The sequence below is a fragment of the Microtus oregoni genome, unplaced genomic scaffold (assembly GCF_018167655.1).
Source record: "Microtus oregoni isolate MIOR12 unplaced genomic scaffold, Mior012 000031F_ref0000149, whole genome shotgun sequence".
Lineage (NCBI taxonomy): Eukaryota > Metazoa > Chordata > Mammalia > Rodentia > Cricetidae > Microtus > Microtus oregoni.
In genome coordinates this window covers 29,117,554-29,135,473 of record NW_024543090.1, presented here as the reverse complement: position 1 = coordinate 29,135,473, position 17,920 = coordinate 29,117,554, and the positions used below count along the sequence as shown (strand labels likewise).

Sequence of the window (17,920 nt, the reverse complement as noted above, 5' to 3'; positions counted from 1 at the left end):
TAGGTTAGTTAATCTTCCTCGTTATCCTCCTGGTTTTGCGTTAAAATACTACCATCTACTCTGCACCAATTTATATTGGAAGCATATGGTTTTCATTTTTATTTGTAAAGGGTAAGATTATATGAGGTAAGAAATTATCTTGGATCTCAGGGAAGACACTGAGTTTGGGCTGGTGAACAATATTAGAACTGTTAGACTTCAAGGGTTCTTAGAGATGGACTAAATACATTTTGCCTAATGAGATGGACTTAAGGTGCTTGGGGTAGAATGTTATGGTTTAAAGTCACGGGCTTGGGTGCCAAATCGATAAGGGTGGACTTGAGATCATCTTGATCGTCTACTTTGTTAGATTTAGAAATGCCTAGGGAATTGCAGAGATACACTTTCGGATATGCCTATGGAAGAACTGATTAAGAAGTAAGTCCTGTCCTGGATGTAGATGATACTACCAATCATAGGTGGCTGGGGTTTGGGACTGAGTAAAAATGGGAAAGAGAAAAGGCCATCTGGATATCGGTACTCTCCTTTCCCTGCCTCATACCTACCCCTGCTGCCATGCCTTCCTCCATCCTCATTACTTCCTCTAATGACTGTACCCTCAAACAGCAAGCCAAAAGAAATCTTCTAGTTGCTTTGCTTGAGTATTTTTATCATTGTGGTGAGAAAAATAATACAGTTATCTCAGTCTTTTTAAAATAAGGGAGAGGTCACTTTTTTAAAGGAGTGATTGTAAAAGAAAATCTACGTTTTCTCAGACCCACCAACACAGCACTGTGTCCATGACCTTAGCTCTAGGCCAAGCGCTAACTGGGGAAGGAATAGCATAGGGCAGGCCCAATGTGGGCCTTCACATAATCCGTCCTTCACATCTCTAGATAAAGATGGTAAGTAGACACAGAGAATCTGTCTTGAGAAACACCCTGAACCCTAACCGAGAGGAGAATGAATTCCTGACAAGTCTTCAAAAAGACTACAACGTCCCAAGAGGCTGCCTGAAATGAAGTAGGAGTTCACTGATATAAAAAGAGATGAGGTAAGTTACTTTATCAAAGGGAATAACAGCATCAAGTGTATGAAAACACATGAAGCTTGAGAGGAGATGGACCAGGAATGAATCCAGAATCCCATGCTAAGCATCTGGATTTCATGCTCTGGGGCTGGAAGCCCACAGAGGCTTCTGGGAAGAAAAGTATTATCAGATTTGTGTTTGAGGAAGAGCCCTTTGTTGGTGGGCAGATGATCTCTGGAGACAACCCTGTGGGTATGGTGATGGCATGCAACCATTTAGGGTTGATGGAAAGGTCCCTAAAAGATAAGGCCATTAACTTGAGAAGAGACAAGGGACTGTGGGGTTGGGGTGGACAGAAGATGTACCAGAAGGTGTAGAGCCTAAAGAGCATCTGTCACTCTCTAGACCCATCTGCAAGCCTGTACTGAGTTCTGCCATGAAATACCTACAACATAGCCTACAGTCCTCAAAACACTAAGTAAAAACATATGATTTGAACACTCCATGAAGATCTGTAGTCTGACCCTTGAGAATAATATTCTGTAGGAAGGTGATGAAAAAATGTAACCTTCTAAAGATAGCTTGACTTTCAAGATTTGAGCATCAAAGAGAAATAATTCTTGGCAATTCTTGTGTATAAATCTGGTCAGAGCCTTACTGTGAAGTCTGAGAAAGAGACAGATAAAGCAGTTGGCCAGAGCCCTAGTGACAGAAACAACTATTTCTTGAAAATAGAAAAAAAGGGTAGAAAGGCAATTTTTTTTATTTTTACAAAATTTGGAGAACTACATTCTCCCCCAGCTGACCCCACAAGATCAAACCAGCTCCAAATGGGAGTCACTAGGTATCTGCCAGCTCTTGAAATCAAAGCCCAATGGCCCTGATGACCCTGTTTCTTGCCTTTTCTTTATTTTTGTATTTCAAGATGACAGTTTCATTACTGGCTTGATATCACCTGTCCATTCAATAAGCTTTCTGATTCATCTGCCAACTTCAGAATCTGATTCTAATCCAAGTCATACACAAGAGTCCATGACCCCTTCACTTCTTGCTAAGTCATTCAAAACAAAACTAGGAACAGCCTTGGGGTGCCTGTTGAGCCATAGGTCTGTACAATGGGCACAGACACTCTTCACCTTGGGGACTGATTACATGTAGGCCCTCTAGTTCTGCCTTCCCCGTCTCTGGTCCACAACCCTGTGTCTTAGTTAGGGTTACTATTGCTATGATGAAACACCATAACCAAATCAGGACAGGAACTCAAACAGGGCAGGAACCTGGAGGCAGGAATTGATGCAGGGGTCATGGGGGCTGAGGGGTGCTGCTCACTGGTCTGCTCAACATGACTTGCTCAGCCTGTTATTTTTTCTAGAACCTATAAACACACAATGAGTTGGGCACTCCCACATCAATAAACAATTAAGAAAATTCCCTACAGCTGGATATTATGGATTTTCTTAATTGAGTTTCCATGCTCTTAGATTACTTTAGCCTGTTTCAAGTTGACATAAAACTATCCATAACACCTTGGAGATGTCAAACCCTTTGTAAGAATTGTCACCTATAACCCCAATGTCTTGATGTGACACTGACCTCAACGACAGCTAAGTTGGCCTTACTTCAGGACCAAAGGAAGCCAGGAGATAAAAGTCTGTTTTGGAGAAGAACCATTGTTCAGTTTTATCTAAAACTCATGTTCCTGTGGACTTTCCTGTACCTGTAGCAGATGGAAAATTTGTTTCCTTTCTTATCTATTTAAGAGAGAAAACCAGCAAAAGAAACAAACAAAATCATCCTATCACAGGCTGCTGTTATCTTCTGCTTTTGAAACATCAGTGTAGAGGCTCATGCAAAAATGCCACAAGGTTGGCTCACGTGGGTGCTCCCGTGTCAGAAGGGAGAGCTAGAGGTGAGGTGCCGTTTCTCTGCCTCTTTCCTCTTTCACGGTTGCCCAGGGGTATCCACCACGAGGGAACGCGCTGCTTTGGGCTGCCGCCCTGGATCAGTAAGGAGGAAGAGTGCAATTCTTTCAACCTTACAGAGAAAGAACAAAATGAAACACCCACACACTGGGGAAACTGTTCCCCACTGCGTAGGTGGTGGGGCCCCAAGAGCTGTTATCTGCAAAGGGCACTTTTCGGGGTTACCCAGTTGTCACACTGTGTGGATTCCACCCAAAACCTCAAGCTAAACAATGGGAAATAAGCATCAAAGAGACAATTTTCCACTCTGTACAAAAATGACTTGACTTTATAAAAATAAATTAAGGCACCATGATAATAAATGAACTGTGAGCAAGTCCCGTTGCTAAATGTCCATCAGCCATGGCAGGTGTTCTTCTTGCTTTGCACATTTATAGTATCTGAATATGGCTACAGTATCCTCCGCTTCCCCACACCTCAGCACCAACCCTATGTGGCATATCACATGCACCCCTATGCCATATAATCAGGTCTGGAATGATGGATACAAAGGGATAGATGCAGAAGTAGATGTGGATGGTGTGTGTGTGTGTACGTGCACGTGTGTAGTCACATATGTGCATGAATGTGAAAGTCTGTGTGCACACATGCATGTCTGTGTGCTGTGGGGGATATTTTTCATCCTGAACAGCATCCTCTTTTTAATGGGACAGATTTAACAGCTGGAGCACCCCTGGATGCTTTGCGGCCTCAAGCACCTTAGTTATCATGCAAGGTCCCCTCCTGCTCTGGAAGAGCTCTGTCCCCACTTCTGTCCACAGCAGACTGAGAAATGCTTGCTCATCAAGGTTACGTGATTTTCCTGACTCCTTCATTTCCTCTTCAAACTCATCTCCTTACGATGCCTCCACCCATTGCTCTACGGAGAAGCCATTCCTCCTCATTTGTCACTCTGGAACCACGTTTGCCTTTTCCTGATTCTCGAATCTATCTCCATCCACTGCAGAGGTCGATCGGGGTTTTCCTCATCTTCCTCACTCTTGTGCTGGCCTTTCTATGGGAATTTTTGAAAAGGTCTGCTGATAAGACCCAAACCTTGTCCTCAAAGTCTTCCTGTCCACACAAAGAAGACCCAGGAAACTCTCACTCCAGTCTCTGGGTTCTGCTAAAACATAACAATGAAATTCTCCATCCCAACTGTTTCTGAAGGAACCAGAACTGTGTGGACTTCATACAACTCCATTTCACATAGCAATGACAAGAAAATAGTATGAACACTCTTCAAAACAATTAACTTGAGTATTGCCATGTAATTAGGACTCTAATTCTTATATAAGTCCAAAAGGAGTAGAAGCAAGGACAAGACATTCATGTGCTGTATTTATAACATCAACATCCCTTATAATTAAAAGGCAGACACAGCCCACGAGTGCACTGATGGGTGAATGTGTCTTAAGGGCACGGTGAGAGGCATCTCATCAGCTGTGACAACCCAGCTGTGCTGATGAGGGGACAGCATGCTCTTTCAGGACAATGTTTCTATGTGTGTGCACACCATCCAAACACTGCACACACCAGACTTGGGAAACACACAGGTGGAAGATAGGGTTTGGGACTTGTTACTCCAAAATATGGCCCTTTGGCATGAGAAGATCGCAGAAGAGAAGATCACCAAAACAGCTCGCAAGACTCTTTAGAGCACCCTCTCAATTCGCAAAGGAGCATCCTGACCTCTGAAGGCACCAGAGCACAGAGAAGATCTGAGCAAAAAAAGGCCCATCATTTTATCCACACTAGAGCAGTGGTTCTCAACTGTCCTAATGCTGTGACCCTTTAATACAGTTCCTTGTGTTGGGGTGACCCCCTAATCATAAATTATTTCATTGCTACTTCATAGCTTTAATTCTACTATTGTTATGAATTGTAATATAAATATTTAATGTGCAGGATATCTGATAAGCAACCCCAAAAGGGATAGGGACCCCAGGTTAAGAACCACTGCTCTAGCACCTGTCTAATCATGCTTCTTCACTTTGGGTCTTTGTTTTCTTATAAAACCTCCTCCTCGTGTAAAACGTACTGAATGAACATGTACATCGGCCTCTCATTACCTGCCTTTTGTTATGTGACCTCAGCCATAAGCTTATGTGACAGGCAAGGGGAAGATATCACTTTACCCCCTGCACGGCCATGAACCTGTCTGGGGCAGCCTTCATCCACCTGCTCCAGACATGTCTCCCCAAACACCTTCCTTCTCATACATGAACTCCGAGAAGTTCAAGTCCACTCCTGCCCTCTTCCTGTTCATACCTGTTCTGTTTTTCAGCAGCTATTTGAGTCTCACACTTAGATCAAAACTGAACATACAACTTGTAACAACTATCTTCAGGATGAAAATTTGTCCCGACGCCTGGTATTCTTTTGAGTTGTTTGCGGAGAGATGAGCAGATTAACCTGAGCTGCCAGCCTTTGATCCGAGGGTGGCGCTTTGGGGAAGCGGTGAACACAGCGTACATGAGAACAGGAAGACACTGCTTATCAAACCTTCATTTTAATTCATTCAGCACAGTATATCTTGGTGCATACACACAAGAGAGATGATTCTAGAAGCAAACATTCACAGGACAAGGCTACAATGATGGCACTAGAAAGTAATGCTTTGTTTTCATTGACATGGTGCGATTGCCACCAGGGTGGATATCATGAAGCGAGACAAAAATCGAGGCCCTTTGCCTCTGCCAAAGGCAGGAAGGCAGGAAGGAGAGAGGTGTGGTGGGCAAGGAAAGAGCTCTACAAACAGGCCTGGCCTGGCCTCACAGGTAAAAACCCCCTCACTCTGATTCTCAGACTCAGGCTCAACACGCTACACACAAATCACATCTGTGCCCTACCGTCAAGCTTCTCGAGTTCATGTCATTCAGAAAATGTTGTTGGGCACAGGGGTCACACTTGTGATCTTAGCACTTTGGAAGCAGAGGCAGGAGGATCAAAAAACAACAAGCCAAGCTGAACCACCAAGAAGACTGTCTGTAAACAAGACTGACGGCAGAACTGAGTACCGTGGTGCGATCCTATGATCCCAGTGTTAGGGAGGCTGAGGCAGGACTGCAAGGTTGAGGCCAGCTTGCAACGAACGCATAAGCAAAAACTAAAACCATTCCTCCACCGCCACCACCACACATTCCTCCAAACAACAATTGCAATTGTACCATCTCCAACATGGAAAAACAGCCACCAAAAAAGAAACCAAAACAGAACACAAACCTCAAAATTCTTCAGGACCTACGAAAACCAAAACCTCTAAACCACAAGCCCATTTCTTTTAAAAAAAGATTTTAAAACCTTACCTGTGGCTATAGCGGATGGCTATCGTCAGTCCAACCTGCAATTAAGAAAAAAGAGGGAAAATACAAATTAAATAATATAAAGGACATGCTGAAATCACAAGAAAATTAGCTCAATATGGTCAATTATTTTTAAACATTTCCTAATGTCTGGGGTTGGAGAGATGGCTCAGCCGTTAAAGGCTAGGCTCACAACCAAAATATAAGAGTACTGGCTGCTCTTGCAGAGGTCCCAGCACCAACATGGTGGCTCACAACCAGCTGTAACTTCAGTGACAGGGCATTTGCTGTCCTTTTCTGACCTCTGTGGGCAGTAGGCACATACATGATGCACATACATACATAAGCAGACAAACCTTCATACACATAATAAAAGTAAATCTTAAAACATTTCCTAACAGGCCTTGTTGTTTCACAGCCATTTCTAATGATAGTGCCTTGATTTCAACTTTGCTTTGAAAGGATCATGATATTTTGAAAAGGTCTTTAGACAGCCAAGGGTATTTCATCATGGATCAGACAGAAAGCATCCTTAGTTGGGAGCAACTTGCAGGTCAGGGCTCTTGGGACATCAGTAGAAGGATGGGGTGTCAACATGCAGCCATTACCAAGGTTTGCATTGGTACAGCAAAACCAAGAGTGGGCCCCCCCAGTCACCCCTTTCACAGGAGCATCATGTAGACTCTAGACCACCAAGGGATTAGATACCTGGGCCAGAGGTTTCCTGGGGATTCACTTAGCATTTAAGGCTATCCCATCATCTCAAGGCCGGTCAAGTCACATTCTAAAGACTGTAGAGAAACCAAGCCCCAAATGGAAATGTAACTTCAGGGAATGGTACATGTGACAGCTGGATGCAGCAGCGACAGGAGGCTGAAATGAAGCTGTGATGTCCTCTTTACCTGCAGCAGTATCATGGAAACCTCTCAAGCATACATGGTCACAACCATAAGGTCAAAACCATAAGGCATGAGCCCTGGACATTTCACACACGGTGAACAGTGAACAAGACAGTCAGGTTAGCGGATTGAGCTCAGCTGCAACAGCAGTTACTGAGGTCCTTGATGCCAGTTTCCTAGTTTTAAAGTGGTCAGAACCATTGTTTCCTCTTAAGAATAATGTTAGGATGAAGATGTTTTCTACATTTGTGTTTATAGCAGTATAACTGCATGACAAACACAGAAAACGCTACCAATATTAACTACTGTATAAGTACTATAATCGATGCCTATCTATGAAAATGTTAGTATATTCCAAAACTTAATTTTCGATTTGTTTTTAGAACTTTGGAAGTGCTTCATTATAGAAAAGATGTAATCAATGTCCAGTGAATCTATGTAAGTCTCATGAGCCCTCTTATGTCCAGCCACGGCATTAGCCATTAAAGAAGCTCACAGCAACTAAGAATCTAAGTACCACCTGTAATATTGCTTCTGTCTGAAAGCCTAAGTTGTACCTTAAGATCCCCAAATACCATTCATGCTTCCTTGCTATCCCCTAACAGAGATGGGGAGAGGGTGACAGATGACATGGCCATGATACCACATTTGGTGCAAGATGGCAGGAGGGACTCCAGGCCGTGGAATTATAGAAAGAGTGAGGAACAGAGAGTGAGAAAGAGGGCAAACTGAGGTAATTGAGGCAAGAAAGCCCAATTGCTGTCCAGCTGACCATGTTACAGAATCCCCTGGATACTGTTGGAACAGCACAGCTCCAGAATAATTCAGAACAACACTGCAGTTATCCAAAATACAGACCCAGTCATGGCAAAACATCAGCACACCCAGGAAAAGTAGGCCTAAGTTTACACACACACACAAAATGCATGCAGGGACAAAGAAGATGGTTCAGTTGATAAAGAGTTTGTCTTGCAAGCAGAAGGACTTGGGTTGAATACCCCATTTAAAGCTACACTAAAAGAACTGGATATGGTAGCAGGCCCTTGTAACCCTCACATCAGGAAGAAGCAGGCAGGCAGATTTCTGGGACTCTATGATCAGTCTGCCAGGCCTACATGGTGAGTTCCAGGTCTGAGAAAGACCCTGCCAGATAGATAGATAGATAGATAGATAGATAGATAGATAGATAGATAGATTAGATAGAACAGGTGAACAGCACCTGTTTCCTGGCCTCCACACACATGCACGTCCCCCAACAAATATGCATGCACACATATGTGAACATGCATACACACAAAGAGTATATAAATGTGCGTGCATGAAATATTAAAAACCAGGATGATCTTATATTACATTTAACTGAATTTACTCCATTATCTATCACAGCTAAACCTGTCGTGTATTTTCTTTAAGGCCTTGGGGACCATTAAGAGCACACAGAACACAGAGGAAATGACTGGGAAAAAATGAGAAGCCGCGACTGCAGCCAAGGTGGGGATGAGCAACTTACAGACTCCACACACTGGGTCACATTGTATTTCCTGTGGTTAAAGACTTCTGGCTTGTAGTTCAGCTAATTATAAGATAATTTTACTGGCTGAATATGTTGATAAGCTTTGGAGCAAAGTTTAATTGGTGGCTGCTCTACAGTAGAAAGATAAGCCCTTGCTGGGAGCACAGAGGAAACAGGGAGGGAGGGACAAGGAGGGAAAGAAAGTGGGAAGCTACTCCAGGGCAGTTGTGCTGGTGAAAGGGGCCGGGCAGAACTGCTGTAGAGGCAGACCAGAGAATTCAAGCATTTCCCTTCTCTCTCCCAGCTTCAGAGTCTAATGTGTTTTGTTGTCATTTTCAGAAGGACAATTTTATTAAAGAAGAAAATCTGAGCCCTGAATACTCCAATAGACAGGGCTGGCACATACCCAAGGCTGGCCTGGTCACTGATCCCTACACACCACTGTGAACAATCAGTGTTAGGGACCGAAATGATGGGACACAGGAAAGAGCCCTGTGGCTCAGTGGGTACTAATTCAGTGTTGATGAGGATGGGGCATATCATAGTTGTTCTACACAGAGAATGTACTGGTTCCAGTCAGGCAGTCCTGGGAAGGAACAGGAAGAGAGCAGACAATCTCTAGAAGGTCTAGTTTGGAAGTCCAGGTCAGAACAGGCCAATGAGGCAAAGTAGGCAAAAAGCTACGCGAGGAGACTGCTTATGCCTGCTCTCTGGTTTCCTCCAGGGAAAGCAAGCGAGGAGAAACAGCTCTAAGCTTTCCATACCAGAGAGAACACCACATAAAGGCAGCTGTGCGACCTGCTGAGAAGTGAGCCAGATGCTCCATTCCTTTAGCCTTAGGAGCCACCATTGGCCAGTCCAGCTTCTGGGGCCACTGGCTCTGTTTAGATGCACCAGGACTCAGAAATTCTTTAAGCAAGTTGCATGCTTCTCATGCACTCACACACATACATGCATTAGTATGCATATGGACACATCCATTCATATTCATGTACATACATGTATATACCCTCACACATATCTTCATAGTATACACACACACATGTCCACATGCTTGCTCAAATGTGTATATGTGTGAATGCATGTGTTTGCACAGATGCTACATATACATGTGGGCAAGAACCATTACGTGTACCTACATTCATATACATATATATACATACATATATGCATACATATCAATGTGCCTGGATACACTTTGGCATTCAGAAAGGTTGCTGGAGCCCCTGAGACAAGGGGATGCCTCAGACAATTGGCCCTTTTGTTGCTGGTCTCAGCAGGGGCCTAGAGGAGAAAGGGGAGGGAGGTCTGTGGGTTGCCCCCCTGACCCTGGCCCAGCCGGACTGAGGCTCGGGGACATGGAGGTCAGCAGGAGTTTTGTGCTGGCCTCCCTAGGGAGCAGCCCCTCAGGACACGCTGTAAGTACTGCCAGAACACTCGTCACAAACTCTTTTTCACAGTGCTTCTCTCTTAGATTTACACAATTTGTTGGTAACAAAATTAAATCACATTCTAATGGCAAGGAAAGAGTAACTTAAACATTTTTCAAAGCCCCCACCAGCTATGCAAACCTTTTCCCTTCTGTCTCCATCTGAAATCCTCCTCCTTGGAACACAGACAGCTGTTTTGTATCAAGGCTGGGGTTTCTGTATGACCCAGGGAGCTCAGACAACAGGCAGCCCTTCCTGCATTAAAGGGTAATCTGAGAATAATTTGCCATAAAACACCCAGCAGTGCTCCAGCTGTGGCCAGATAGACCCTGTAAAGCACCATGCAGACAACGTGGTCCTTGTAAAATAATAATTTATAAAATCACATTTTAAAAACACACTATAATTTTTAGGAAGAGAAAAGAGAGAAAGAGAGAGAAATGGTTTAAATTATCACAGAAGGTGCTGGGGAGATTTCCTTCCAAGTCCATGGATTACCAGGAAGTGGTTGCTCCAAAAACCCTCTCCCCCACAGTCCTGGTACAAACAGCTGACAGGTGGAAAAGGAAACGCCAGTAAACCCCAGAGTCACTCAACCCAGTGGGAGATGTTCCAAGTCTAGAACCTTCTAAACCAGTGACAGTGCCTGAGCTGAAGGAGCCATGACCAGCAGCTTGGCCCTTTCTCAGGGGCAGCTACAATCTCTAACCCAGAGCTCCCAACTTATTAAGAAGAGCTGACACTAGGGAATTTATCATGAAAATGCATGAGTTTTAAAATAATTTAAATAATTTCACTGGACACATCTCTACACTGCCAACCCTCCAGAGAGAGAGAGAGAACACCACTCACAGAGTCATAGCATAGAGACACAGGCACAGAGCAGAGACAGTCACAGCGCAGAGACAGTCACAGCGCAGAGACAGCCACTAATGCAGTCACAGCACACAGAGAGAGAGGCTCACCGGGAGTCACAGCAGAAAGAGAGAGTGCCACCTACAGAGTGTTGCATCATGGGCAGGGTAGTACTTATGGTCATGGCATGGAATGACTCTCTTATAAGCAGGGGCCATAGCATGAGGAGATGGCACGAACAACTGTGGTATAGACAGGCCCTCCCATAAACAGCTTCAATGTAGGTAGCTTTCCACATGGAGTCATGACATATTAATAGCTAAGATGGCTGGGCATGGAGAAAATGGTCCACAGAGCGGATTCCTTTAACCCCTTCGCTGCTCTCCTGGAGGCTTCCTCCTGAGAAGCCAGGGCCTCCAATGCTACCCTAGCACCCTCTCAGGCTGGTCCTTCACATAGGTCCCCTCAGCCTCTGCCTAACTCTCAAACCCTCCACAGCTCACTACACCTCTGCCCCCTTCCCTCTTCCCTGCCCCCTCCTGCTTCCTTGGGCTCTTCCTACTTCCTTTGATAGATAACTGAGCTGAGATAGAAACCGCTCCTGGAGAAAAGGCAGGAGCTTTGGGGACAAGTCCCTTGACCTTTATTGCTGATTCCTTACTGTGAAATGTGGTCCACATTCCCTGCTTCCTAGAGATCATTTACGCAGATTAATTTAAACGTTAAGTATCAGCCTGCCCAGGAACTCATGAGAAATGCAAAGTCTTAAGCCCTAGCCCACTGACTCAGGAACTCTGGTGTTTTCTCTGGTCCTCCAGGGGTCAAGTTTGATGACGTGATGATGTATGGAAAGATCTCAGCCTCGCGCTTAGCACGGATGAGTCGGCACCAACTGCCAGGTGCTGGTGATGGAAATGATGCTAAGAGCTCAGAGTGAAACGGCTCCCATCTGTGCCCTTTAAATGGCATTTCAGTGTCCTAAATTCAACTTCAAGACTGAAGTCACTGTGAACTCAGGCCTTGTAGTGCTAGCAGGAACCCAGCCATTCAGCTGGGAGAGGTGTTACCAAGCGAGGATGGGCCAGCTTCATCAAGACCAAGGGCAGGCCTCATAGCCCCTGGACTGCAGCCCCCACCTCTATTTTGTCATTCCTACCAACAGGAGACGACAGACAGCAAGGCAGGATGGGAGAAGAGTAGCAATGACGCTGTCATTAGTGAACCTATTTCATGATGCTATCTAGCCCTGATTCCTGGAAATTAACATTTCAGAGAGTAGAAGAACATCGCACAGCTGTGCTCAGGAAAAGAACCGCATACATGTGTCTGTGCGTGCACGTGTGTTTGTGCATATGTGCACGTGGTGTATGTGTGTGATAAGTAAACATTTATTCAACTTTTAAAAACCCCAGTAACTTGTCTCTGGAACTTTGAAAGGCAGGTGTCAAAGGCCAGTGGGAAAATTGACGGTGGCTAACAGGAATGGCCCTGAAACACAAAAGCTGGCCATTCAGTTAACCTAAGAAACAGGCTGTTGTATGTCCTCAGGCGCAAACCAACTGAAGATCAGGGATACAAACACCTCAATTCCTTGCTCTCCTGCCCCACGCCCTGAACTGGAATCAAGTTTCACCTTCTAAATTAAAGGCTGCAGCTCTTCTCTGGGGCACAAGAGCCATTCTCACCGCCACCCTGGCCTGGCAAAGGCCTGAGGACCACCACCGGCCTGGATGATCTCGGCAGTGGGATGTGCTGACACTCCATGTTGGCATGGGGTTAGGGGGCAGAGAGCTAAGCGTGACAACGTTGACTGTCAACTTGACAGCATCCGGAGTCACCTGGAGACAGCCTCCTGGCACACCTGTGGGGGTTATTTAGGTTAGGTGTGCCTGGTAGGGATCGTCTTGATTTGGCTGAGGTGGGAAGAATCCCCGTAAACAAGGGCAGCCTGGCAACATGGTTCCCTGGACTTGGGGCTGGGGCTGTGTAACAGGTAGAAGCCAGCTGAGCACAAGCGTTCATCATGCTCTGCTTCCTAAATGTGGGGCAGTGGGCAGGTGCCTTGACACCCCGCAGCTTGGACTTCCTGCCATGTGGACTGTACCCTCAAACTGTGAGCCCCAATAAGCCCGAATAAGCCTTTTCCTTTGACTTGCCTTTGTTAAAGTATTTTATTACCACCACCTGAAAAGTAACTTAAAAAAAAACAAAACACTTATCAAATAAAAATCCCAGATGGTATAAAAGGAAAAAGGCGCTAAACAAAGAAGTATGACTACCAAACATGTAGGATCACTACCCCCCACACACACCCCAAAAGAGAAACCTAAAGTGCACATTGAGCAATAAGTCGGTATGAGTAGGTGATAGCCCATGTCCAGAGTACTCCCCAAGCCCCAGTCCAGGGTTTCCTAAACATGTAAACAAATATTCAGCCTCCCCCTGTCTCCATTTTCCCAGTCTGTCAGGGGAGGCTGCCCTTCACCTGCGGATTTCCCGAGAAGGAAGAGAACATGGTACTGGAGATAGTATGAAAGATGCTGAAGGTGTGCGAACAAAGAAGGAACAAAAGCTTCTCACCCCTGCATAAGATGGAGAAAAATGCAAAGGGAGATACTTTTCTTTCCAAAGAGACCATTCATTATTTCTGATTTAAAAAAAAAAAAAGCCAGACCGGAAATAGGTGATTAAATAAAACCACCGAGCTCTAAGAGAACGGCTGAGCCTGTCACTGTCCTCCAGCATCAGGATGCCTCGCCCCATGTGGCTGAGCACCCTGGGGCAAGTGCTCAAACTTCTGCAGCTCCAGCTCCTTCTTAGCATCCTTTTGTCCCCACCTTCCTGCCCTGAATGCCCAGAAGCTCAGCCCAGGCCGCCAGGCCTCCAGGCCACCACACAGGAGGCAGAAGCTGGACCACTCCTAGGAAAATGAATGCCTTTCAGGGTTCCAAGAAAAGTCTCCACTGTGACCAGAGGCCCAGCATTTATCTACCATGGCCTCAAAGCACTGTAGAAAGCACAGGACATCTCACGTAGGCTTGTCTTCTTATGCTGGAAAGAGCACAATGTCTATCATCCATTTAAAAAGCCAGGGGAAGCAGCACTGGGGAGGCACAGGCAGGGGGTTCCCTTGAGATTGCTGCCCAGTATAACAAACCAGTTTGTGAGTTCTAGGTGTTTACACAAATAATTTGATAACATGAGCTAAAGGAAAGCCTGCATAGGTGGACGAATCTTAAAGTGCTGTGTTACGGTGACAGGAGCTAATGCTGGAAGGCCACTTGTAGTGTAGCTCTATCAGCAGGACATTCTGGAAGCGGCAGCTCGGTGGACATAGGAAATAGGTCCAGGTTGAAAGGGTTTAGAGAAGAAAGAAGATTGACTAGGAGAAGTGCACGGCCTTTGGGACTAGCAAAGCTACATCACAGACCCACGAAGGAAACTTACAACACAGAGAGAAAGTGAAATGTAAGCAACTGAAAACACAAGTCGACAAAACGTGGAATGGTGAGGAGAGTCCAGAAGAAATGCAGATCATGAAAGAGCCAAGAGCACAGGACAACCTATCTGAGAGGCAGGGCAGAGCAGGGTGGGCTAAGGGAACTGCAAAGCCAAGCTGTATCTAATGCTTCCCATGGGGCCCACAGTTCTGGACCAGCTACCACTACAGTGGATGTCTGGAGCCAGGTTTCTCAATGCTGGAGCAGGTAACTCACACATGAGCCATAATAGGAATCTAGAATATCTATGTGATAATGATCAGCGTTCAGACATAACATGAATTCATGTTTAGCTTAATAGAGCTAAAAGTGAATACATTTATTCACATACAGGCATACACATGCATTTCCCTTGTAGCAACAAAGCCACATAGCACCCAAACCTTGATTTCTCAAAATGTTCTCCAATAAGAGAAACCAGGGTTCTTTGGCAGAGTGGTTGAGCCTGGGGCAGGGAAAATACAAGATGAGCATGGAGTGCCCTGCAACACTAGAAAGAAATATCTAACGCACACACACACTCACACACACACACTCACACACTCACACACTCATGCCCAGGTGGAAGAGAAATAAGCCAAATGGATGAATTCCCGGTAGTCATAAGTGAAATAATTTAAACAACAAAATAAAATGAGTAGAATTAGATTCTAACCCACAGCATAAATTAAATATCCATAAATAGATAATCATACAAAGAAATAATCAAGCCAGATGGGGGAGTACACACCTGTAACCCGAGCCCTATAAAGATGAGAGAAGAGTAGAGTCAAAGTCAGCCTTGACTACATGTGAGTTCAGTCATCCTGGACAACAAGAAACCCTGTCTCAAAAAGCCGAAGCAAGGGGAGAAAAAGATGTGACTAAAATAAGTAAGCAAATGAAGGAGAAGAAGCAAATTTTGATGCGGGAGAATTCCAAGTAATTTATGTCCACATAATTTCTTCTTATGGAAGAAAAGCATGACTGCCCATGTCTTAAGTATGAGCTGATCGTATGAGAGCAGGGAGTAACTTTAGCCTAGAGAAAGCTGACAGAGACTACCTTAGCCATGCTAAGTCAATGACACCTGACCTGGGGCTGTAGAGAGATGGACAGGGCAGCTGCTGGGCCCTAGGTTCTGTCATTTGTATCACCTAGCTTCAAAAGCGCCAGATTCTAAGGCATACCCCAGAGGAGGGGAGCCTCTCTAACTGGGTGAGACTACCACAACCTTGCTGCATACAGTGGTCCAGCTCTCCATGGAACCTGCTCCAGCCTGCTTGACTGCTCCATCTGCAACTCAGTCCAGTGGTCTGATCTCCTGGCACCTTCATTGATGAATAGAAACTAAGGAAGGAAGGGAAGGGAAAACACCCTGAACAGCTCAAGAGAGATGTCCTCCTTATACATGTTTCACTTGGGTCCCTTCAACATTCAAGACAGAAGGACAGAAAACTATGAGAAGCCAACGCTTCCTGCGAGGATTTATGAAATGTCCCCACAGACATATGTTTGAACACTTAGTACCCAGCTCGTGCTGCTTGAGGAAGCTGTGGAACCTTCAGGGTGGAAGATGTGGTTGAGGAGGTAAGTCACCTGTTAAGGGAGACCTTTGAGAGCAATAGCCAAGACTGACTTCCTGCCCAGGCTCTCTGGTTCCAGGTTGGCATTGGACAGGAACAAGTTCTATTAAGTCCCCATCACCACAGACCAAGCCTTCGCCTGTATCTTTCCTGCCAGGATGGACCGTATCCTCTAAAATCCTGAGCCAAAGCAAACCTCTCTTACTCAAGCTGCTTTTGTCAGGCATTTTGTCCCTGTCACAGAAAGTCACTAATGTGCCACCCCTCACCACCAGGCCAGGGGTGTTGAGAGTGCAGTGTTAAAGGACTGCAATTGAAATCACGATTTGAGTAGAATCCAGACATTCCTGCAATACTATTTTCCATACAGATACCTTGGCGTGGCTGGTCAGAGCGATTTAAACATCAGGGCCCTTCATTAGGTGTTTCTGACCATACACTGGGTACCCAACAGAAGTGAGAAGGGGGCTTTTATCTCCTTCCAATCTTCCTTTGTTCCATCCCCTCCACACGCCTTTCCCAAGCTCGCCTGATTCAAACCTTCCCAACAGACAGCACTTCCACGCACCCACCCTGGACCTCGTGCAAACTCAAAGGTAAATTTCCAGACCCGGGTCAACCCAACCAACCCACTTTCCACTTCTCTCTGCAGGGGAAAAAAATCCCATTTTCTATTATGGGGACTGCCATGGACACAGACTAGCCCAAAGCACGCCTCTCCAGACTCCATGTTCAGTAATTCCCATACTTCTCTATGCTTTGCCTGTCGCCCTGTATTCTGACACCTTAAACAGCTGAGCCTTGATAAATGTGCTTTGGATCCTGGATATCCACAGAGGCCATGTGTTAAAGGCTCCATCCTAACTCGTGATGCTCTTGGGAGGTGGTAGAACCTCTAGGGTGTAGAACCTAGTAGAAGGGAATCAGGTCATTGGAGATATACTTTGAAGGGTATATTGGGAACGTGGCTCCTCACCATACGCCTTCCCCCATCACTTCCCTGCCACCACTATGAGAACAGCTTAGCTCCAGTGAACACTCCTCATCATAATGTACTGTCACCCCACAGGCCCTAACAACAGTACCAACCAACCATGCATTTGCGTTAAAGCCTCCAAAACCAGGAACCAAAACTAACCTTTCTTCTTGTAAGTTGGTTTTCTCGGGTTTCTTTGTTCCCAGCAACAGAGAAACTGAGACAAACATTGTCCTAAGTTTCACCCCAGCCTCTTCTCCTTAGACCTTGAGGACAGAAGTTGTCATTTGAGCCACCTTCAACTTTCTTGTCCCACCCTGAAAGTTTTTCTATAGCTTGTCCACTTTCTAGACTGATCCTCCTCCCATCTCTGCTTTCATATCAAGGTCAAGTTTCCACTGGTGTTTAACGTCAGGCCTATGTCTCCGGGACTACAGTGGATGCTTATTAGTCTAACAGGACCTAAAATCACCCAAGAGAACGTCCTCTGGCATTCCTACAAGGGACCATGTGGATTAGGTTAGCCTGGGTGAGAAGACCCATGCTGGCTATAGGTGGCACCATCCCTTAGCCTGCATATGTAAAGGGGGAAGCGGGCTGAGCACCAGCGCTCACCACTCTCTGCATCTTGACTGTAGATGTAATGTTCCCAGTTGCCTCAAGCCCCCATTGCCATGGCTTCCTTGCCATGATGGATTGAAACCCCTCACACTGTGAGCCAGAATAAACCCTTCCTCCTGTGAGCTGCTTCTGGTCAGATATTTGGTCACTGCAACAGGAAAAGAAACTCATGCAATGCCTCTCCCAGCAGTCAACTTCCTTCCTCTCTCTGGCAGCAAGGATTTCTCTATGCTTCCTTTTCCCTCTGCACAATCTTAAAAATGCCCATCCTCAGCAAGCATTCAAA

The 17,920-nt window shown here is 45.5% G+C and overlaps 1 protein-coding gene across 1 annotated transcript in view; it reads right to left on the bottom strand.

The window, feature by feature from the left end:
- The window catches only part of LOC121465587 (acyl-coenzyme A oxidase-like protein), a 300,287-nt gene that overhangs the window by 196,650 nt on the left and 85,717 nt on the right, over window positions 1-17,920 (bottom strand). The window contains exon 10 of the mRNA XM_041678830.1: window positions 6,279-6,313. Coding sequence (XP_041534764.1) covers window positions 6,279-6,313 — 35 coding nt within the window. The remainder of the gene's footprint in view (window positions 1-6,278; window positions 6,314-17,920) is intronic.